The sequence below is a fragment of the Lontra canadensis genome, unplaced genomic scaffold, assembly GCF_010015895.1.
Source record: "Lontra canadensis isolate GAN:19392208 unplaced genomic scaffold, GSC_riverotter_1.0 scaffold13, whole genome shotgun sequence".
NCBI classification, from domain to species: Eukaryota; Metazoa; Chordata; class Mammalia; order Carnivora; family Mustelidae; genus Lontra; species Lontra canadensis.
In genome coordinates, this window is record NW_022631007.1 from 21,090,219 (window position 1) to 21,113,580 (window position 23,362).

General features: G+C 40.0%; 1 protein-coding gene across 1 annotated transcript in view; it reads left to right on the forward strand.

Annotated features, from left to right (window-relative positions):
* Positions 1-11,584: 11,584 nt before the first annotated feature.
* Positions 11,585-23,362, forward strand: part of RIF1 (replication timing regulatory factor 1) — a 55,743-nt gene continuing 43,965 nt past the window's right edge. Inside the window, 8 exon segments of the mRNA XM_032857758.1 lie at positions 11,585-11,727; positions 12,098-12,211; positions 13,017-13,095; positions 15,919-16,015; positions 17,215-17,342; positions 17,431-17,525; positions 19,411-19,600; positions 21,804-21,896. Of these exon segments, the coding sequence (XP_032713649.1) occupies positions 12,108-12,211; positions 13,017-13,095; positions 15,919-16,015; positions 17,215-17,342; positions 17,431-17,525; positions 19,411-19,600; positions 21,804-21,896 (786 nt within the window). The 5' untranslated portion in view covers positions 11,585-11,727; positions 12,098-12,107.

The window sequence follows — 23,362 nt, forward strand, 5'->3', positions numbered from 1 at the left end:
GTAAAGAGAAAAAGCTTCTGGACATGGTCTGGGAGAAACCAGATGCAAGCTTCCAGGGGTCCTCTCCCAGTAAAGCTACACAGAACATGCTTAATCCTCCTCGTGATGAGTTGGGACAACACGTGTGCAATGGTGCCAAATGTGGAAGCTCATTAAAGATTCAGTGCCCCAGGTTCCACAGGGAGCTAGTCATGTAGGCACACCCCTTGGCATGTACCCAAATTCCAGACTCCCAAAAGGAAAAGCAAGTACTCAGCAAAACACATATTCTTTGTACAAAATTTCAGCGAGCCAGTCTCATCAGTAAACAATGGGAACCCTCCCCAAACCTAAGTTCCCTGATGCCGGCCATGAGCCAACCTTGCAAACAGGCATTTCCAAGCATAGCACTTTAGGTCTGCTAGGCTGACTATTTTCTGCACAATCTTGTATCACAGAGATCAAAGAATATTCTTCTTCTTTTTTAAAAAAGATGTGTTTATTTGAGAGGGTGGGCAGAGGGAGAGGGAGAGGAAGAGAGAGAATCCCAAGTGCACTCAGCCCCGATGTGGGGCTCGGTCTCACAACCATGAGCTCATGATCTAAGGCAAAACCAATTTTTTTTTTAATTTTTTATTTTTTTAATTTTATTTTTTATAAACATATATTTTTTCCCCAGGGGTACAGGTCTGTGAATCACCAGGTTTACACACTTCACAGCACTCACCATAGCACATACCCTCCCCAATGTCCATAACCCCACCCCCCCTCTCCCAAACCCCCTCCCCCCAGCAACCCTCAGTTTGTTTTGTGAGATTAAGAGTCACTTATAGTTTGTCTCCCTCCCAATCCCATCTTGCTTCATTTACTCTTCTCCTACCCCCTTAACCCCCATGTTGCATCTCCTCTCCCTCATATCAGGGAGATCATATGATAGTTGTCTTTCTCCGATTGACTTATTTCACTAAGCATGATACCCTCTAGTTCCATCCATGTCGTCGCAAATGGCAAGATTTCATTTCTTTTGATGGCTGCATAGTATTCCATTGTGTATATATACCACTTCTTCTTTATCCATTCATCTGTTGATGGACATCTAGGTTCTTTCCATAGTTTGGCTATTATAGACATTGCTGCTATAAACATTCGGGTGCACGTGCCCCTTCAGATCACTACCTTTCTATCTTTAGGGTAAATACCCAGCAGTGCAATTGCTGGGTCATAGGGTAGCTCTATTTTCAACTTTTTGAGGAACCTCCATGCTGTTTTCCAGAGTGGTTGCACCAGCTTGCATTCCCACCAACAGTGTAGGAGGGTTCCCCTTTCTCCGCATCCTCGCCAGCATCTGTCATTTCCTGACTTGTTGATTTTAGCCATTCTGACTGGTGTGAGGTGGTATCTCATTGTGGTTTTGATTTGTATTTCCCTGATGCCGAGTGATATGGAGCACTTTTTCATGTGTCTGTTGGCCATCTGGATGTCTTCTTCGCAGAAATGTCTGTTCATGTCCTCTGCCCATTTCTTGATTGGATTATTTGTTTTTTGGGTGTTGAGTTTGCTAAGTTCTTTATAGATTCTGGACAGTAGCCCTTTATCTGATATGTCGTTTGCAAATATCTTCTCCCATTCTGTCAGTTGTCTTTTGGTTTTGTTAACGGTTTCCTTTGCTGTGCAAAAGATTTGATCTTGATAAAATCCCAATAGTTCATTTTTGCCCTTGCTTCCCTTGCCTTTGGCGATGTTCCTAGGAAGATGTTGCTGCGGCTGAGGTCAAAGAGGTTGCTGCCTGTGTTCTCAAGAATTTTGATGGATTCCTTTCTCACATTGAGGTCCTTCATCCATTTTGAGTCTATTTTCGTGTGTGGTGTAAGGAAATGGTCCAATTTCATTTTTCTGCATGTGGCTGTCCAATTTTCCCAACACCATTTATTGAAGAGGCTGTCTTTTTTCCATTGGACATTCTTTCCTGCTTTGTCGAAGATTAGTTGGCCATAGAGTTGAGGGTCTATTTCTTGGCTCTCTATTCTGTTCCACTGATCTGTGTGTCTGTTTCTGTGCCAGTACCATGCTGTCTTGATGATGACAGATTTGTAATAGAGCTTGAAGTCCGGAATTGTGATGCCACCAACTTTGGCTTTCTTTTTCAATATTCCTTTGGCTATTCGCGGTCTTTTCTGGTTCCATATAAATTTTAGGATTATTTGTTCCATTTCTTTGAAAAAAATGGATGGTACTTTGATAGGAATTGCATTAAATGTGTAGATTGCTTTAGGTAGCATAGACATTTTCACAATATTTATTCTTCCAATCCAGGAGCATAGAACATTTTTCCATTTCTTTGTGTCTTCCTCAATTTCTTTCATGAGTACTTTATAGTTTTCTGAGTATAGATTCTTAGCCTCTTTGGTTAGGTTTATTCCTAGGTATCTTATAGTTTTGGGTGCAATTGTAAATGGGATTGACTCTTTAATTTCTCTTTCTTCTGTCTTGTTGTTGGTGTAGAGAAATGCGACTGATTTCTGTGCATTGATTTTATATCCTGACACTTTACTGAATTCCTGTACAAGTTCTAGCAGTTTTGGAGTGGAATCTTTTGGGTTTTCCACAAGGCAAATCCAATTTTAATGCTTAACCAACTGTGTCACTGAGGTGCCCCAAGAATATTTTGATAATGATCTCAATATAGCCAAGACATTGGATTATTCAATATTTCGACTATGTCAGTGGTTCTATTAAACCAAAGAAAATGAAGTTTATTTCTCCTTGAGACATTCAGAATTTACCGTATATGTTCAAAAAGATTTTCTTAAGATTTTATTTATTTATTTGAGAGAGAGAGAGAAAGCACAAGTGCCAGGAGGAACAGAGGCAGAGGGAGAAGAAGCAGGGTCCCCAGTGAGCAGGGAGCCCAATGCAGGGCTGGATCCCAGGGACTGGAGGATCATGACCTTAAAGGCAGACACTTAACCCACTGAGCCACCCAGGTGCCCCTAGATCAGGATTTTAATTTAACTTCAAATTTCAAACAACTTATAAATGGATAAGCAATTTATGAGTGTGGTATATCCATTTATAAATGTGGTATATCCATTCAATGGAATATCTAGCAATAAAAAGCAATTAATCTTTAAGAAACTATTGCTTGTCAAGTTCTAGTGTTTTAGCAGAGAAGACATAATTGTCTGTAAAAGCTATTAAAATAGTGCTCCCTCTTCCAACTACATGCTTGTGCCAGGATGCGTTTTCTTCCTGTCTTCAAAAAAGAACACAATAAATTTTTTTTTTAAGATTTTATTTATTTATTTATTGGTCAGATTGAGAGAGAGAGAGAGAGCGAGCGCGGGAGAACACAAGCAGGCAGAGCGGCAGGCAGAGGCAGAGGCAGAGAGAGAAGCAGGCTCCCCACTGAGCAAGGAGCCCGATGCGGGACTCCATCCCAGGACCCCGGGATCATGACCTGAGCCAAAGGCAGCGGCTTAACCAACTGAGCCACCCAGGCATCCCAAGAACACAATAAATTAAAGGCAGAAGCCTTTACAAGAACTCAGCTATTTTCTATTTAGTCCTACAAAAAGGTAAAACATAATGCTATGCTCCTATTTTTTTTCATAAAATCTTGTTATTTATTTTTACATATACTTTTTATGTTAACATACAATGGCTTTACTATTGTTTTTAAATGAACTTTAAAAATACATATTTTTAAATTTCTGAAAAGCAAAACAGGGGTGCCTGACTGGCTTAGCCAGTAGAGCAAGAGACTTTTGATATTGGGTATAGAGATTACTTAAACATAAAATCTTTAAAAATATATTAAAACAAAGCAAAACAAAAACCAAAGCATGTAGCAGGAGAATAAGCAGGTTTACAGCAAACATTTTCAAATGGTAGATTTAGAAGCCAAAAGGTCTCATAACCTCATTAAACACCTTGGTGTAATTACCAAATGGTGTTATTCCAAACCAAAAGGTCTAATTACTCAGAACAAAGACCTAAGCCTAATGATCTTTTTTTTTTTTTTTTTAAGATTTTACTTATTTATTTGACAGCCAGAGATCACAAGTAGGCAGAGAGTCAGGCAGAGAGAGAGGGGGAAGCAGGCTCCCTGCTGAACAGAGAACCCAGTGCGGGGCTCCATCCCAGGACCCTGAGATCATGACCTGAGCTAAAGGCAGAGGCTTAACCCACTGAGCCACCCAGGCACCCCAAACCTAATGATCTTATGCAAAGAACTTCTTGGTTACAAAAACTAGAAGAATAAATGCAATAACAAAAATTCAATGAAAAAAGAGCTCAAATGGTTATTGAGACTGACTCATCTCAAAGCTGACCTGACTGACAGTTTGGGCACAAGGGGCCCAGTTAACTATTGGCCCCAAATATTACCTGAAATGCTGTCAACAAAGAATTTTCAAAATGACCTATGGGAACTCCAGAATTACCGATGGATAAGGAGACTACCACTCAATTTCTGAAATAAAAGGATGAATATTGGTCAGGCAAAGTCTGAGCAAAGCCAATTGCTGGGTCTTTGGGAAGCATGGGATTCAAGATGGGTGTGCTTTCAGAGGCATAGATCAGTTGGCACTACCCTTAAAGCTTGCTTACGCTAGTGACCACTGTTAATTGGTTGTTCTCTGAATCATCTTTTTTGGAGTGAATCCAGCCCTGCTCAGCCGACTTTCCCAATTGATGATGATTGGTCAGCTTGCAAAAGCAGGTTCACCAAGATGATTTGTGTTTATCCACTGAATGTGTTTAAAACTGATTCTGGTTGCAACTTGGATCTATGGTTACAGAACCAACAATCTTTTTCCTAAATTTGTTAGAACTTCTTATTCTGATTTTCTTACATAACCATAGTACAATTATCAAATACAGAAAATGTAGTCTTTGTTCAAATTTTAATACTCTTCTAGAGCAAAATTTATTGCTTCCAAAATGTATTGATCCACAATTACATATTGCATTTTATTTTTTTTAAAGATTTGAGAGAAAGTGTGCAAGCAGGGGGAGGGATAGAGTGAGAGAGAGAATCCTCAAGCAGCCTCTTCACCGAGCAGAGCCTGATGTGGGGCTGGATCCCAGGACCCTGAGATCGTGACCTGAGCAGAAATCAAGAGTCAGCTGTTTAACTGACTGAGCCACCCGTGGGCCCCTATGTATTGCATAATTGTCATGTCTCTTGGATCTTTCTAAATAGTCCCTCTGCTTTCCTTTGTTTTTTATGACACTGTCATTTGTCATTTGAAGACTATAGGGCAGTTTTTTGTTTGACTTTTGTTATTTGGTTTGGTTCGGTTTTTATAGAATATTCTTCATTATGGTTTTTCTGATTCTTTCCTCATGGATAGATTCAAGTTATGAATTTTTGGCAGGCATACCATATCAGTTTGTACCAGTTTTGATGGTTTTTGTGGGGGTCTCCATTTTAAGTTACCATTTGTCTTTTATTTGGTATCTCTCTTCTTTTTTTTTTTTATTTTTTAAAAGATTTTTTTTTAAATGTTTTCAAAGATTTTATTTAGTTATTTGACAGAGATCACAAGTAGGCAGAGAGGCAGGCAGAGAGAGAGAGAGGAGGAAGCAGGCTCCCCGCTGAGCAGAGAGCCCGATGTGGGTCTCGATCCCAGGACTCTGGGATCATGACCTGAGCCGAAGGCAGAGGCTTTAACCCTCTGAGCCACCCAGGTGCCCCTAATTTTTTAAAAGATTTTATTTATTTATTTGACAGACAGAGATCACAAATAGGCAAAGAGGCAGACAAAGAGAGAGGAAGGGAAGTAGGCTCCATGCCAGAGAGCCCGATGCGGGGCTCGATCCCAGGACCCTGGGATCATGACCTGAGTCGAAGGCAGAGGCTTTAGCCCACTGAGCCACCCAGGCGCCCCTGTATATCTTTTTGTAAAAATTTTAATTCTTTATTTATCTATTATCTATTTATTTATTTATTGAGAGAGAAAGCACACATGTGCATGAGCAGGGGAGGAGCAGGGGGAGAGGAGAGCATGGCGCAGGCTCCATGCTCAACTCAGCACAGAGCCTGATGGAGGGCTGGATCTCACCACTATGAGATCATGACATGATCTGAGTTTTGGCCTGAGCCAAAACCAAGAGAGGGGAGCTTACCTGCGACTGAGCACCCAGGCAACCCTGTTTGATAAGTACCTTAAGGGGAGATACTTCGAGGCTATGTTCCCAATCAGACTTTTACTCAATGGTTTTAGCACTTACTGATGATTATTGCCTGAATCAATTATTACTCTCATGATTGCAAAATGGTGATTTCCTAACTCTGTCATTCCCTACCTTACTTTTATTTATTTATATTGTTTAGTATCACTAGGGGCTCATAGATTCTTTTTCATTTCATCGTTTATAATCTATTATTCCAGACTCAGCCAGGGGAACACTTCAAGCTGTTTGCGGAGCTGTGTTCACATGTTCATGTGATTTTTTTAAGCATTTGTTTACTTTCTGATACCAAAAGATGTTACAGGCTCTTACAATTTTTTCATCTCCATCCCTAGAATTAGTTATTTCTCAAAGAATGTCTGGCTCTTTTCAGTGGAACTTTTCTCCATTAAATACATTTTGGATATCACTATATATTAGTACATAGCTATATAGTATATAGTATTTTACAGTCTAGATGTACCATAATCTATTTAGCATGTCCTTTGGTCATTTCTGGTTTTGCCTTTTTTTTTTTTTTTTTTACAAACAACTCTGCAATGAACAAAAGTCATCATAGTTTACTTTACACATGAATGAGCGCACTTGTAGGATAATCATCTAAAAATGGGATTTCAGCAATAAAAACTTTGAGAATTTGAAATTTTGATAAATTCTGCAAATTGTCCTTCTTAGAGATTGCACTGACTTGTATTTCCACAAGTATCATATGAAAGCAGACAACCAAGCTTACAAATTTAGGTCAAAATTCTGTTTTATTCATACTACATTTAGGGGATTTAAAATTTCCAGTTACATTAATTTAATAGAATAGACAGTTTAAGAAAAACTTCCATAACCCAGTGATCAAGAAAAACAGAGCATTTAATCCTGCCATGAGCAGCTCTGGTGATGAATTCAAACTGGGTTAATTTTCTAAATTTGTGATTATGTTCTTTCTCTAGAAAGGCCTGAAGCCTAACAATGAGTCACTTTCTCTTTTGGCTCCTCAAGGCTGTCAGTTTCAATTATTTTTGTAGTTTTTGAGCTTATGAAAGACTTTTGTTTTCTCTGCATGAATATGTTTTGAGATATAGGCAAAGGATTCCAGCTATACATAGCTGGGTTCCTTTATTTTATTTTAACTTATTCATTTTTTAGGTGTGTTCTTTTAAAAATAGATATTTATTTTCCAATTACAAATAAAATTAATAGTTAAGAGCTCTTCTATAAAAGTTAAGGAAAATTTGTGGCTTGTACACAGTAGGAATCTCCAATTTGGTGCTAAAAAGACACAGTTAGTGTGCCTATTAAAATGCCGATTATGGGGGTGCCTGGATGGCTCAGTGGGTTAAAGCCTCTGCCTTCGGTTCAGGTCGTGGTCTCAGGGTCCTGGTGATCCAGCCCCACATCGGGTTCTCTGCTCAGCAGGGAGCCTGCTTTCCTCTCTCTCTCTCTGCCTGCTGCTCTGCCTACTTGTGATCTCTCTCTCCCTGTCAAATAAATAAAATAAAATCTTTAAAAAAAATGCAGATTGGGGCACCTGGATGGCTCAGTGGGTTAGGTCTGCCCTCAGCTCAGGTCATGATCTCAGGGTCCTGGGATGGGATGGAGCCCCATGTGGAATTCCTGCTCAGCAGGGAGTCTGCTTCTCCCTCTCCCTCTGCCTCTACCTGCTTGTGCTCTCTTTCTCACAGATAAATAAATAAATAAATAACCCAGGTGTCCCAAGTTAAACATTTTTCTGGGAGATCTCAGGTCACACAGGGGCAGAGCCCATATCTGAATCCTCATCTATTTGGTTCCAGAGCTGGGGTACTGCATTAACACCAGTAATTTGGATTACAGACGGATACTTTGCTAAATGAATTACTACTGCAGTCATGTAATTAGTGCGCCTCTATAGGACTCTTTATATTGAATTATTTTTACCATGTTCAAGAATAAATCTGTTATGAAAACCATACTACACCAGTGCTTTATGCAGGATAGAGCTTGTTAAATGTTCATGAATATATGTAGCTTAAATGTTAGCTATGGAGTTACATATGACTAGATTAAAATTATCTATTTTACTCTTTTTTTTTTTAAGATTTTTTTTATTTGACAGACAGAGATTAGGCTAGTAGGCAGAGAGGCAGGCAGAGAGAGAGAGAGAGGAGCAGGCTCCCTGCTGAGCAGAGAGCCTGACTCGGGGCTGAATTTGTAAATCCAGGAAAAGTACTTCTTCATCTTAGAACCACTGTGAGGAATAAATGAGATAATGAATATGCGATATCTAGCACTCAATAAAAAGCAGTTAAAAAGCGATTTTATAATCTTGAAATGATTATGTTCAGGTCATAAATTGGGATCGTAGGTAGGTATTAGGTGGACAGGTCTAACACTTATTAAATAGAAGGAATCATTAGGACTACCGGGGGCACATAGGAGAAAAGAGTCATTGAGACACCCAAGATTATAGGCTTGATATTTGCTGAGTAATGATGTGGTTAAAGACAGAAATGGGGAAGTTAGAAGCTATCCTGGATTGAAGGTGCAAGGCTTTTCATGATGTTCTGAGGAGAAAAAGATACATAGGATTTGAAGAGGCAAAGAAGACAGAAATTGTATATTGGTTGAATGATTAGATGAAGATGGATGAATTAATGCATAAAAAATTAATTCAAAATATACTTATGAAAAAAAGCAACAAAATGTACTTATTGAATGGCGGGTACTATGAATTTATTGCCTAAAAAGAGGAGATCTATGGTAATAGCTTCAGAATTTCTACAAAAGAGTAGTTTGGGGATAGCAATCTCTTTGTAAGGGTATGGAGAGAGGGGGCTGGGTGGGGAAGAGGATTTGTCTTGAATTTATTGCCTAGCTAAAGAAGATCTAAGGTAGTAGTTCCAGAATGTCTATAAAAGAGAAGCTTGGGGACAGCAATCTCCTGGAAGGGTGTGGAGAGAGGTCTGGGTGAGGAAGAGGATTTGTCTTCACTCTGTAATCTCATTAGATGAGAAAATACCAAAAAAGAGGGAGGGGCACTGATTGAGATTAGGCTAGAACTAATTCTCCTCAGAGTAACTCTGAACCCTGTCACTCAGACATTTGTAAGTAAAGGATAACAGGGCATTTGGCTGGCTTAGTTGGTAGAGCATTGGATACTTGATCTCAGGGTTGTGAGTCTGAGATCCACACTGGGTGTAGAGATTACTTAAAAATAAAATCTTAAAAAAAAAACACTAAACAACAATAATTAATGAGTTATTTATTTTAACAGTTTTCCAAATAAAGATCTATGTCAGCAAGGAGGTAGAAGCATTTAATTTTCCTTGTGGAAAGAGTAGAGAGAGGAAGGATTTAATGAAAAGCTGTTACTTTAATCTACTCTTACTTATCATACTTGAAAAAGGCAATTAATGCTCTAAACGCAAGAACAGAGATCTTCAAAGACCAAAGAATTACTAGAGATCCTGGTCCACTCTTCAAAATTTGACTGAAATGGGTATAAGGCTGGTGACGAAGGATTAGCAGGTGCCCAATCATCATAGGCTTACATGTTATATCAAAAATTTTGAAATTCATCCCATGATTGATTGTCCCGGGAGTGGCAATTATAAAATACTACAATGAAACATTTTAGGAAGATCACAGGACTATGCATTTGAAAGAGGTACAAGCAACATGACCCCCCCCCACCTCTTCTTTGTAAATGAAATACAAGGAAAAACATGAATAAAACAAAGTCCCTATTCTTAAAGAATTTACATTCCCATGGGGAGAGACAGACAATAAAAAATAGATATATAATGAAACATCAGATAGTGATAAGTGTTGGAAGAATATAGCGCCGGAAGGCGCAGAAAGAGGGGCAGAGGTACCTTCTTAAGGCAAACTCAGTGTCCTTTTTACTAATCTCATCTCATAGCCACTATAAAAAAAAATACGGTTTCAAGATCTTCTCTCACTTTCCAATATAACATCTCTACTATACTGAGATCTTAATGTTACAAACTTGTCCATTTATCGTCTCAAAACTTTAGTTTCTTAAATATCCATGTTGTCTTTGCAAAACCCACAAAATGAGCACTTTCCCTACTGACATTTATAGAACTATCAGGCTGCACTGAAAACCTTTCTTTACCTTCACTTCACCCAGATCCAACTCTTCACTCTTTTTTTAAACTCTTTAATGTCCATAGTTTGTTTCACAGGATCTGTCTCCTTTCTTCTCTTCCTTTTTTTTTTTTTTTTTTTTTTTTTTTTTTGCTTAAGAAACATGTATTGTGCTGAGTTCTTAGTCTGGCAGACACTTGGCTCAGGGCAGAGAAGGGTAAATGTGGCCCTGACCTCTGGAGCTGATAGTTATACTCCTTAAGTGGAAGCTTGAGGGGTGGGGGATCCAAAACCTGTGAGGACAAAGTGGAAAAACCACTTTCTGCCAAAGCCTTAGATTCCTGGTTTCAAGTTGATACAATCCTGTGTGATACGGACAGGGCTCAGAGGCTGCGGAAAAGGGGAGCAGCATATTAATTCTTCATCAAAGGGCACCTGGGTGGCTCAGTTGGTTAAGCATCTGCCCTTGGCTCAGCTCATGATCCTGGAGTCCCAGGATCTAGCCCCAAGTGGGAGGGGGAGTTCCCTGCTCAGTGGGGAGTCTGCTTCTCCCTCTCCCTCTGCCCCTCCACCTGCTTTTGCTCTCTTTCTCTAATAAATAAAATCTTAAAAAAAAAAAAAAAGTTGTTCATCAAGAGCTTACAGTTTTTTCTCCACGGAATGAAGTCCTGGCCAAGTCCCACCCTTCAATACCTGGGGCCTAAATAAAAGGATGCAGATCTCTGGGAGCTACTTAAATCTACTGAATCACAATGTCTAAGGGCAGGGCCCAGAAATCTATGGTTTAATCATGAATACTCCCAGGCCATTGTTATGTACACTTAAAATGTGAAAACCAAAGGCTTCTGCTACCTTTTCTCACTTCACTTTCACCTTAAGCAGTTACCATTATCATCCCTATTTTCCCAAGGAGGAAATCGAGGCCTAAAAAGGTTGGTTAATTTGCTGAAGTCACCCAGAGCTAGGGCTGGAATCTACACCCATCTAGATGCAGCTCCTAGTCTCAAACATTACAGTGCGGTCATCTCTTGCTAAATAACTTGTTGCTAGTATTTCAAGAAGCACAGGGCTTGGAATTCGAAAAGAGTCTGAAGACCCACTAAATTTAGTCTGGTGAACTTTGACGAGTCATTCACATTTTGAATTTCAAGTCCTTCGCGGGTTAAATTTCGGTCAAAACACCCCCACCTATAAGACGCCCCTAATGGGCTAGGCGAAGCCACCAAATGCGCTGGGAGGCTATCGATGACTTCGGCGCGCCTCTGCCTGTTGGATCGGCTCGAGGCTCTCCCGCCAGGACTGCCCTACTCCCGCGCGCTCGTGGGCCCGCCCCTGTCGCCATCTTGGTCTGGGAGGGAGCGGGCCGCACGCGAGAGTAAACAGCCCGAGCCGGGAAAGTCGAGTGCTGGCTCGGTCGGAGTGCCGCGGGGTAGCCGCGGAGAGGACGCAACCCTGATCTTCGTACGTGGGGTAAGTATCGGGGCCACGGTGCTGGGCCCTGGCAACTCTCAGTTTAGCGCACCCTCCGCCCCCTCGCGGCTGGTTGCCTCGCTCCCCGGGCTTCTCCCGCCCCCGGCGGGTCTCCTCCCACTGTTGAAAGCTGCCCGGGAAAGTGGTGGCGGGAGTGGGCCTGGGCCGGAGCGCAGCGTGGGCCCTGCTGCGTGTTGCAAGGCGCAGGAGGTTAGGGTCTTGGATTTGGGGGCCAGGAGCCGGGCATGTGGACGCGATGGGGTTGTGAGGCCGGGGACGGGCGCGCGGGTCTGGGGCAGGGGCTCGGACGCGGCCGCCGCGGGGCTCTTTCCGTCGGTCATTGGGTTTTCTTTTCCGGTCCGTGCCTTAGTGTGGCCGACATGACGGCCCCGGCTGAGAGCCCCCTGGCGCCGCTGTTGGAGACTTTGGAAGACCCTTCCGCCCCCCATGGAGAGCAAACCGACGCTTACCTGACCCTGACCAGGTAAGGCCCGCCGGGGTTGGGGGTGAGCGCTCTGGTGGGTTTTGGGGAGAAGATAGTTGCCGGGGGCACGCAGAAGCGAGTTTGTGTATTCTAGGGGTCTGGCAGCTGTGAGGACGCCGGGGTCGCGGGCAAGGTGGGGGGAGGTGGTGCGTGCTAAGTGACGTTCCCGGTGTTGCTGCAGAGCTCAGAGCGTGGGTATGGAATGAGGAAGCCCCCACGTGTGTCTGGCTGGCGAAGGAATTTTTTTTTTTTTTTTTTTTTTTTTTTTAAGTTTGGTTGGAAGTGGGGATGCTGGCGGGATGCTTTTCAGTGTAAGCCGCCCAGGTATTGGGATAGTGCGTTAACTCAGAATCGTTTACTTAATAGAGAGCACTAACCCGGGTTTCATTTTTAACTAAATGCCTCACAGTCTTTTTAAATCTGCAAATCACATTTTGCTGAGTTATCTACTTATTTGGAAAAGCTAGGAAAGGGTAGCAGTTGGTACAAAACGATAAAGATTTAATAAATTTTTAGTGAATTTGCAATTCGCACTGGGTTTTCGTGTTCCCTCTTTACATGCTGATATGGTCCAAATGTGTACACTGTGGAGCAAAAGTTACTCTTAAGGGTTCTTCTTGCATTAAATTCAGGCCGTGTGTTGCATGATGTATTTACAGGTATTAAGTGTTTTAAGCACTGGGCTCCTCAGCTTGGTAGAGTTCTAACAAACTTCAGAAAGAGGATAAAAAGGGGTATTTTAGGGTGTAATTATAGTTTCTTTTGTGTGTCATTTGCATAAGTTTGTGTTCTTTCTACTTTTAAGTCGAATGACTGGAGAAGATGGAAAAGAAGTCATTATGGAAATTGAGAAAAAACTTCCTCAGCTATTCAGAGTTTTAAAAGTATGTATCTGTTTATTGAATGGTTTTTTTGTTGAGGGGAAAAAAATTTTAACAGCTGACTCATAAAAACTTTGAAACGGAATCATTATAGTATTGTGTTAGTGTTTAATATGTTTAATATGTATCGAGTACTTTCTTAATTACCTTACCTGTACTCTTAATCCTCTGTGTGCCTGTGAGGGTACTCTTGAATCTCCACTTTGTAGAAGAAATTGGTTTAACTAGTGTAATGTTGCCCATTGCCAGGTTAATACAAAACCTATGCTTTTTTTTTTTTTTAAGATTTTATTTTATTTTTATTTATTTATTTTTTTTAAGATTTTATTTATTTATTTGACAGATCACAAGTGGGCAGAGAGGCAGGCAGAGAGAGAGGGGGAAGCAGGTTTCCCGCTGAGCAGAGAGCCTGATGCGGGACTCGATCCCAGGACCCTGGGATCATGACCTGAGCTGAAGGCAGAGGCTTTAACCCACTGAGCCACCCAGGTTCCCCAAGATTTTATTTTTTTACGTAATCTCTACATTCATTGTGGAGCTTCAATTTACTGCCCTGAGATCAAGAGTCCTGCGCTCTCCCAAAACCTGTACTAATAATTTAAAAGCAGTTAACAGCAATTATTTCGTGTTTTTTGTTTTTTTCTGGGGATGTATTTGAAAGTAAATGATTCTATAATTTTGTCTTTGGTCTATTTTTTGGCAGTATTTTTTTTTTTTTTTTAACTCCTTCACTCACCATCAATTTTTGCCACTCTTATCTGGTTAAAAAACCGTTATTATGATTATCTTCTTTGCTTATTTGTAGGGAGGTGTTATAGTAACATCAGACTGCGGACTTCTTATCCTCAGTACGCAGTGGCTTTGTGACTGTCCTTAACGCTTTGTTTCTGAATTCCTTGCTATTAGAATGAAGAGGTTGAACTACATCTCCAGAGTTCTTATTTTTAGGACCATGTTTTATGTTTTTAAAAAGAAATATTCTCATTTATTGTACATTTTAGCATGATTTCCAGTTAAATGTTGAGGCAGTTAAGGTACTGCCTACCCATGAGTATTCCTATTATAGTCAGTAGTAGTGCTTTTTGTTTGTGTAAGCAGGAGCTTAGTTTTTGTGTAGTAGTTCAGGACTTATTGATAGTATTATTTGACAGTATTAATTGTAATATCCTGGTTTTTTTTCATTATTGTGTTCCACATCTCAGCAATATATTGGATGTGATGAAAACATGCATCTTCATAAATTTGGTGTTCAAGAACATGTAGGATCAGGAACTCAGTTGCTTGCACTGTTTAATAGAGTTTGTAACTTAAATGCCTGTTGAATAATTATTTGAAAGTATGTGGGCGGTTAATGATAGGAAAGTCAACAGAAGCTTTCTAGGTGAATTATTAAGCACTACAAGGATAATTGAATTCCTTTAGAATAGGAGCCAGGTTAGGTGAAATATAACATGTTTCTCTATAGTTGTCTTAAGATTTTATTTATTATTTGAGAGACAGAGTGGGGGAGAAGGAGAGGCATAGTATCTCAACCAGACTCCCTGACCATGATCCCTGAGATCATGACCCGAGTCAGACGCTTAACTGAATACCCCCAGAACCCACAACATTTTTTCCCAAGGATTGATATAGTTGAGAGAGTGCTTAAGAGGGGACTGGAGAGGGAGAGAGAACTGGAACTCAGATCCCAGGACTCTGAGCTGAAAGCCAGAGTCACTTAAAGGATTGAGCCACCCGTGTGCCCCACCCACAATATTCTTGAAGACAACACTGTTACGGAATACTTCAGGAGTATATATTTAATAAAAAAAATGTTGATCACAGTTAGCTGTTCTCCAGGAGATACAGTAGTAGCTCTCAGTAATGCTTTTTCTGTGGTTGTCTGAATTCATTGTTTTAATAGGTCTTAGGCGGGGCGCCTGGGTGGCTCAGGTCATGATCTCAGGGTCCTGGGATCAAGCCCTGCATCGGGCTGTCTGCTCAACAGGGAGCCTGCTTTCCCCTCCCTCTCTGCCTGCCTTTCTGCCTACTTGTGATCTCTTGACTGTCAAATAAAATAATAATAATACATCTTATGCTCCAGTGTTTGTTTGTTTTTTTGTATTTTATTTAATTATAAAAGGGGTGCCCCAGGGAAGTGTCTATTCACATACCTATTTTTCCTGCTCAGGAGCAGCAAATACCTGAGGATTCCTTGGATATCTGATTCAGAGCAGTGGGGGGATTTGAAGATAAATCACTTTAAAAGAGGAAATGGTACCAAGAAAGACACAGTTACAAATAAACATAGGGTTGGGGACTATAAGACTACCTTTGACAGAGTTGGGATTTTATAGCCTATGCATATGTAATATGGGTTGGGCTTTAAATTCCAGATTGATACTCAGATTTTCTAATTTACAAAGTAGGGATTTCTTTTAAGTTAATGTTTAAAGCTCCTATCACTTCAGATCATCCGTAAATGTTCCATTCCAACCCCTCTCTGGGAGGTGTCACTCCACTCCAAAGCTAGGATGCCTGCTTTTGTTTTTGAGTCTTTTGCTTACCTTAGTGGAGGTGTCTTCAGCATTTTCCATTTGTTGGCTCTTTTATTGCTTTCAGCTGTGTGGAGATGTTAAGAGAAACATTATTTTTTATGTGATCTCTTTCTAGTGCTCTTCCTTTCTTTGCCAAGCTATATAAATGGCTTCCTGGTTTTATTCCTTTTTTATTTATTCTCAAACATTTGTTGATTGATTGGATTAAAATATTTTTATTTTCTGGTCTATTTCTCTGAGAATTTATAATTTTAATTGTTTATAACAAATGTACTCTTTGTTTTTGTAGATGCACATTTCCAGTCAGAATTCAGACCTCTGTAGTGCTGCTCTACAGGCCTTGGGGTTTTGCTTATATAATCCCAAAATTACCTCAGGATTATCAGGTAGTTAAATTTATTGTAACGTAATATTTTTAGAGTTTATATTTTGGTACTTGGTCTGGGAGTATCCAGCACCCACTATGACACAGAAAAAATATTTTTAGAGTTTATAAATATGGTTTGATATGTTAAAAGTACTGTTCTCTATTAGTTTCATAAGTTTAGTAGTTTAGGATTTACTTTTGAGAAAGAACTAGTGTTTTGGTTATTATCTTTTAGAAGATCTCTTTTTTTCTAGATATAGCTTTACCTTTGATACCACCAGATTTGCTCTAAAAGAATATAAACCTATTTTAAAGTGATTGTAATTATTAAAAACTGAACCTTCTCCTTTATAAAGCATATATGCTTTGAAAGGTAATAATTTAGATGGTGTTTTATTGTATAAAACAAGCATATACCCTAAGGAACATGCTGAATTGAAAAGTTCTTTTACATAGTGGTATTGAGATAATTTGGATCCAAAAGCAGCTAAGTTTTCAAGTAATCTTAATTACCACTCTGTAGTTTGCCATTTTAAAGATTTTATTCATTTATTTGTCAGAGACAGAGGGAGAGAGAGCGAGCGAGCACAGGCAGACAGAGAGGCAGGCAGAGGCAGAGGGAGAAGCAGGCTCCCCGTCGAGCAAGGAGCCCGATGTGGGACTCGATCCCAGGACGCTGGGACCATGACCTGAGCCGAAGGCAGCCGCCTAACCAACTGAGCCACCCAGGCGTCCCTGTAGTTTGCCATTTTAATGGAAACCTAGGAGGTGATCTTTCGAAAGGGGGAAATCCGGGACAGGGAATAAGGATGCCTGAAAGTTATTACTATCTTCTTTTCTGATGGTAAAGTTTATGCCCTTTTTTATACATACAGATATTCCTAATCTAAAATAGAAGTTCATTTTAGAACAGAAGTGTAGGATTCGTAACATCTTGCCAAAAATTGTTTTATATGTTTAAAACTAATGATACCTATGAAATTTTTTCAGTTGCACAAATTAAGTATACTGTTTGTTTTCTCTGAATATACTTTCCCATCTAACCTAAGTTTTGTGTTTTGGAAGAAATTTGATACTAGCATTGGTTCACTGATCCTCTTCTCTGAATATGCATTTAATTTTTTGACAGGAATATATATATATATATATATTGTTTCTGTATTTGAGATTTTAAAGGATACAAACTGTTCCATATAATTAAGGCTGCTTGTTTTTCAGAGACAGATACTCAAGAACTGCTTTTAAAATTGAATGATAGTGTTAAAAGCCCAGACAAAAATGTACGTACTAGGGCACTGTGGGTGATATCCAAGCAGACATTTCCTGCTGAAGTCATTGGCAAAGTAGTGAGTATGGTTTTTGTATACATTTTCTTAACTACATGCCACTTAAAAAATTGAGGCCTATTTGTATTTATTTGGTTCTGTCTTTTAGGTATCCAGTATAATTGATTCATTAGAAATAGTATTTAATAAAGGAGAGATGCATTCTGCAGTTGTTGATTATGAAGCATTAAATGTCATCATAAGGTATGAATTTGCTGTTTTGGAAGAATAATTTCATTAAATTTAGAATTTACTTCAAGGAGTGGACTTTGGGGACTAGAATATGAGTTAGAAGTTAAAAGAACAAAACGTCTTATAAAAGTCTCAAGGATGAAAGGTAACAGGAAAAAGAAGGAAGTAGATATGTTTAAGTTACTAGGTTTCTTTATTTATTGTCTTTATTTTTACTGAGTCTTAAAAACGAAGTCTTGGTTGGGGTTCCTGGCTGGTTTACTTGGTAGAGCATGCTGCTCTTGATCTTGGGGTCATGAGTCTAAGCCCCATGTTGGGTATAGAGCTTAGGTAAAAACTTGGTTATGTTGCTGCTGCAAAAATGATTTTGATTTTTTTTTTTAAGATTTTATTTATTTATTTGACAGGGATCACAAGTAGGCAGAGAGGCAGGCAGAGAGTGGGGGGGGGAGCAGGCTCCCTGTTGAGCAGAGAGCCCGATATGGGCTTGGTCCTAGGACCCTGGGATCATGACCTGAGCCAAAGGCAGAGGCTTAACCCACTGAGCCACCCAGGTGCCCTTTGATTCTGATTTTTTTTTAATTATTTAATTTTTAAAAATTTTTTAATAAACATATAATGTATTTTTATCCCCAGGGGTACAGGTCTGTGAATCGCCAGCTTTACATACTTCACAGCACTCATCATAGCACATACCCTCCCCAGTGTCCATAACCCCAACCCCCTCTCCTGACCCCCCTCCCCCCAGCAACCCTCAGTTTGTTTTGTGAGATTAAGAGTCACTTATGGTTTGTCTCCCTTCTGATCCCATCTTGTTTCATTTATTCTTTTGATTCTGACTTTTAAAATTAATTCCATTAAAGCTTTTGCAAGAGTTTAAAAAGTAATAATAATAATAATAATAATAATAATAGGCTCCCAGGTAGGGTTAGGGTTAGGGTTAGGAGATATAAGAAGGCATTAACAGCAACTAGCAGCAGATGGGAGAACAGGAAAATGCTTTACCACCTTCTTGTGCATCCCTGTTCTTTCAGGGACATGCTAACGGCACACAGACTGTGTTGTGTGGTCTATCTTACTAGGTGTTTTTTTTTTTTTTTTTTTTTTTTTAAGATCTTATTTACTTACCTGAGAGAGAGTGAGAGAGAGAGAGAGCATGAGAAGGGAGAGTGTCGGAGGGAGAAGCAGACTCCCTGCTAAGCAGGGAACCCGATAAGGGACTCCAGGATCATGACTTGAGCCGAAGGCAGTTGCTTAACCAGCTGAGCCACCCAGGCGCCCCTAGTTTTTCATTCTTATAAAGTTTTCTGTAATTGAACTATTTGTTTTACTTAGTGTTCTGATGTCCTGAATGATGCTTACACTATATCACAATTCTCTGGCTATTTTCTTCTTCTTCTTTTTTTTTTTTTTCCTTTTTAAGATTTTATTTATTAGAGAGCGAGCAGGAGCAGAGGTGGGGAGGGGTAGAGGGAGAAGCAGGCTCCCCACTGAGCTGGGAGCCCTATGTGATACGGGGCTGGATCCCAGGACCCTGGGATAATGACCTGAGGTGAAGGCAGATTCTTAACCGACTGAGCCACCCAGGTGGCCCTCTCTGGCTGTCTTCTAAAAGAATGTTGAATTTCCTTGTCTTTTAAAAAGATCAGTACTTTAAATATTAATTTGAAGACAAAATGGTATATTCTTATTTTAAAAATTTATAAAAATAATATGGAAACTTAGAAATCAGTAAATAAAAGTTATATTTGCATGTATGCATATATGTATATATTCTAAAATAGATGGACAGTATTAGGCATATTTCTGTATGCTGCTTATTTTCCTGGTAGTTTAGACATAAAAGGTGAGGTCAAAAGGTGAGGTCAAGCTAATTTCATTGATTTCTCTATTACAGGCTAATTGAACAAGCCCCAGTTCAAATGGGAGAAGAGTCAGTTAGGTGGGCAAAACTGGTCATACCTTTAGTGGTTCATTCAGCTCAAAAGGTACATTTGCGGGGAGCAACTGCTCTAGAGATGGGAATGCCATTGTTGCTTCAGAAACAACAAGAAATAGCATATATTACAGAGCAGCTTATGACTACTGTAAGTATCGTTTTGTGTAAGGATTTTTTGGATACTGCATTGTAAGTTTCTGGCCCAAGCACAGGGATCATAGTGGTATAATTGCATTATGATCTAGGAAGTTCTACTTTTAATAGAACATAAGTAATTGCTTAAGTTAGTGTAGGCAATAGTACTGCTTTAAGGAAGGGAGCTGTTTTATTTAGTGTTCGTAGGATCTAGGCATTTTATTTCATCCCCATTGCCCTTAGTGATAGAAAGGGATTGCATTTCTGGAAAAAAGAACAACATTAACTGATTTCAGTGCTATTTGGGTTATTTTAAGATAATATCAATAGGTATAAATTTAAAGCACATAAGTGCGTGTAATGTGTACATTTTCCTAAAGTTATTACTTGCCTCGGGTTTTAGTCTTTTCTACCATTGTTCTTGTAACAAATATTTATTGAGCACTTACATGCCGGGTATTGTTTTATACACTGAATATAGCAGTGAACAAAGGGAGCTTGTGGAGCTTCTTGTCTAGTCGGTCTGAGAGGCAATAGAGAATATAATATATTCGTGAAGAACATTATGGAGAACTGTAGAGACTAGATGGAGAGTGCCATTGGAGAGGAATGATATGGTCACAGAAGGAAAGAGAATAGGATATTTATTTATTTATTTTTAAAAATATTTTATTTATTTATTTGACAGGCAGATCACAAGTAGGCAGAGAAGTCAAGAGTAGTCAGCAGAGAGAGGGGGAAGCAGGGTCCCTGCTGAGCAGAGAGGCAGATATGGGGCTCCATCCCAGGACCCTGAGACCACGAACTGAGCCGAAGGCAGAGGCTTTAACCCACTGAGCCACCCAGGCACCCCAGGAATAGGGTATTTAAACAGTAATTTGAAATGGTACAGGAATTAGCAACTTTTGTGATAGGGAGTAAACTCATTCCAGGCAGGAGGAACCATGAGAGCAAAAGGCCCTGCTTTGATGGTTTTGTGTTTGTTGGTGTTCAGTGAACTCTGGCATGTGCAGTATTTCAGAGTGAATGAGGATGAGAGGATTAGGAGAGGAGAAATAGAGGGCCCAGTCACAGAGGACGTTGGCAGTATTGCAATCATTTGTTTTTCTCTGGCTTATATTGAAAACCTGTTTGAAGGTTTTGAGTCTAGGAGTGTTTATGTGTACTTACTTGGGCTTTAAAGGGATCACTCTGCCTGTGTTGAGAATAGACTTCTAGAGGAGTTGAGTAGAAGAAGGGAAACTAGTTCAGAGAATACTTCAGTAATCTAAGTGAGGTGAGGGAGCCTTCCGGATTTTAAAACCTGGGATTTTGTTTATTTTTTTAAAATTCAGGAGGCCTCATGGGAATGTTTGGAGCCCAATAAAGTAGCTCCAATGTCTTTGCAAGGTTTTTTTTATTAAGTTTATTAATTTTTTTTAAGAGCATATGTAAAGGGGCGCCTGGATGACTCAGTGGGTTAAAGCCTTTGCCTTCAGCTCAGGTCATGATCCCAGGGTGGTGGGATCGAGCCCCGCATCGAGCTCTCTGCTCGGCAGGGAGCCTGCTTCCTCCTCTCTCTCTGCCTGCCTCTCTGCCTACTTGTGATCTCTGTCTGTCAAATAAATACAATCTAAAAAAAAAAAGCATATGTAAAATTCTTTATAAATTTGAAAATGTTCTCAGTTGTTAGCCATGAAGTTATTAATGTTTTTTTTTTTTTTAAGATTTTATTTATTTATTTGACAGAGAAATTACAAGTAGGGAGAGAGGCAGGCAGAGAGAGAGGGGGAAGCAGGCTCCCCGCCAAGCAGAGAGCCCGATGTGGGGCCCTATCCCAGGACCCTGAGATCATGACCTGAGCTGAAGGCAGAGGCTTAACCCACTGAGCCACCCAGGTGCCCCCTATTAATGTATTTTTAAGAGTGAAGAACTAAAACATTATCATTTGAACTCTAATGATACATATGCTAAAGTTTTCGGGGAAAAGTATATTGGACGAAAAAAATTAAGCTGAATTGACGGATGGAATAATGGCCAGATTTGTGATAAGACAGGCATAGTAAGATATTAATGATATTTATATTTGGACTTTCACTGTGAAACTTTGAGCTGTGCTATATACATGAAGGTTTTTCTAATAAAACGTTGGGAAAAGTTACTTCAACTGAGTCTGATACTGCATATTTTGTTTTCTCAAGAGTGTTTTTGGTAAATATTTTTGCTTTTGTTTGCAGAAATTACTTTCAGAACTCCAAAAGTTGTTTATGAGTAAGAATGAGACTTACGTGTTAAAATTGTGGCCTTTGTTTGTCAGACTTCTTGGGAAGGTAAGTCTCCAGTTAATAGTTCACAGTTTACACCTGTGAAACCCTTTCATTTCTTAACTTTACATTATTCGTGCACACCATATATGTAGATTTCAGCTGTTCACTAAAATTTGGTTGCCAGCCCACAATAAGTGCTTCCGCTGCTTTTCCAGTCAATTGTAAATCTAAAGAGTGGCATAAATTTGAGTCACCCAGTATGCAGATTCTCAGCTGAGGTAGAGCAAGATAATGCCCTGCCTTTTTATTTGAACTCATTTTTCTTGCTGGGGGGCCGGGGGGCGTGCAGCAAGAGAGCAGGGGCATGAGCAGGGGCAGAGGGAAAGGGAGAAGCAGACTCCCCTGCTGAACAGGGAGCCCAGCGTGGGACCCAATCCCAGGACTCTGGCTGGGATCGTGAGCTGAACCAAAGGCAGTCGCTTAACCGACTGAGCCACCCAGGCACCCCTCAGTGTTATTTTTTAAACAGATGTCCTTTTCAGGATGTCTGGGTGGCTCAGTTGGTGAAGCATCTGCCTTCGGCTCAGGTCATAATCCCAGGGTCCTGGGAGTGAGCCCCATAGAGGGCGTCCTGCTTAAACCAGGAACCTGTCTCACTCTGCCCCTTCCCCTGCTTTTGCACGTGCGGATTCTCTCTCGCATGCTCTCTCAAATTAATAAAAGTATTAAAAGAAAAAAAGTCCTTTTCATAAATCCACTTAATGACACATTTCCCCCATTTTGTGCTTTTTTTTTAGTGAATTTAGTTTTAAATGGCCCCTATGCTTAGTGCCAAAGTACTGTCTGTGGTTCCAAAGCATCGTCTGTGGTTCCAAAGCATCGGAAGACTGTGATGGGCCCTAGGGAGAAATTACATATGTTACATAAGCTCTGTGTAGGCATGAATAACCGTGCTGTTGCATTGAGTTCAGTATTAGAGAATCACTAATCCATATGGTGTCTTTAAACGGAGATAAATAGGAAGCAAGGTTGAGATTGTTTGACAGAACAGGTTTTTGTAGGAACCTAACCTTACATGTTTCTTAGGAGCAGTGGCTCAGTACTTGCTAACACAGTGTTTGCTGTGGACTTTATAGAATTTTGGCGGATTGTTAGGATTGACTATGTTCTGTCTTTAAGCCAGGTTTGGGGTTTTTATTTGTTTGTTTTTGAGGGGAAGAGATGTGTTTTTCTTTATTGTGGTAAATAATATTTCTCCTAACTTTCGTAAGTGTACAGTTCAGTGCCATTAAATACATATACAAGTTGTGTAAATACTGTCACTATCTATACCCGAAACTTTTTCATCTTCTCCCAACAACTTCATATATATTATACAATAACTCTTCCAGCTCCCCCACCCCCAGCCCCTGGTAACTGCTGTTTTACCTGCTGTCCCTGGATTTGCTAATTCTAGGCATCCCACGCAAATGCACTGTTTGTCCTTCTGTATATGGCTTATTATGCTAGACAATTTTTTCAAGTATTAA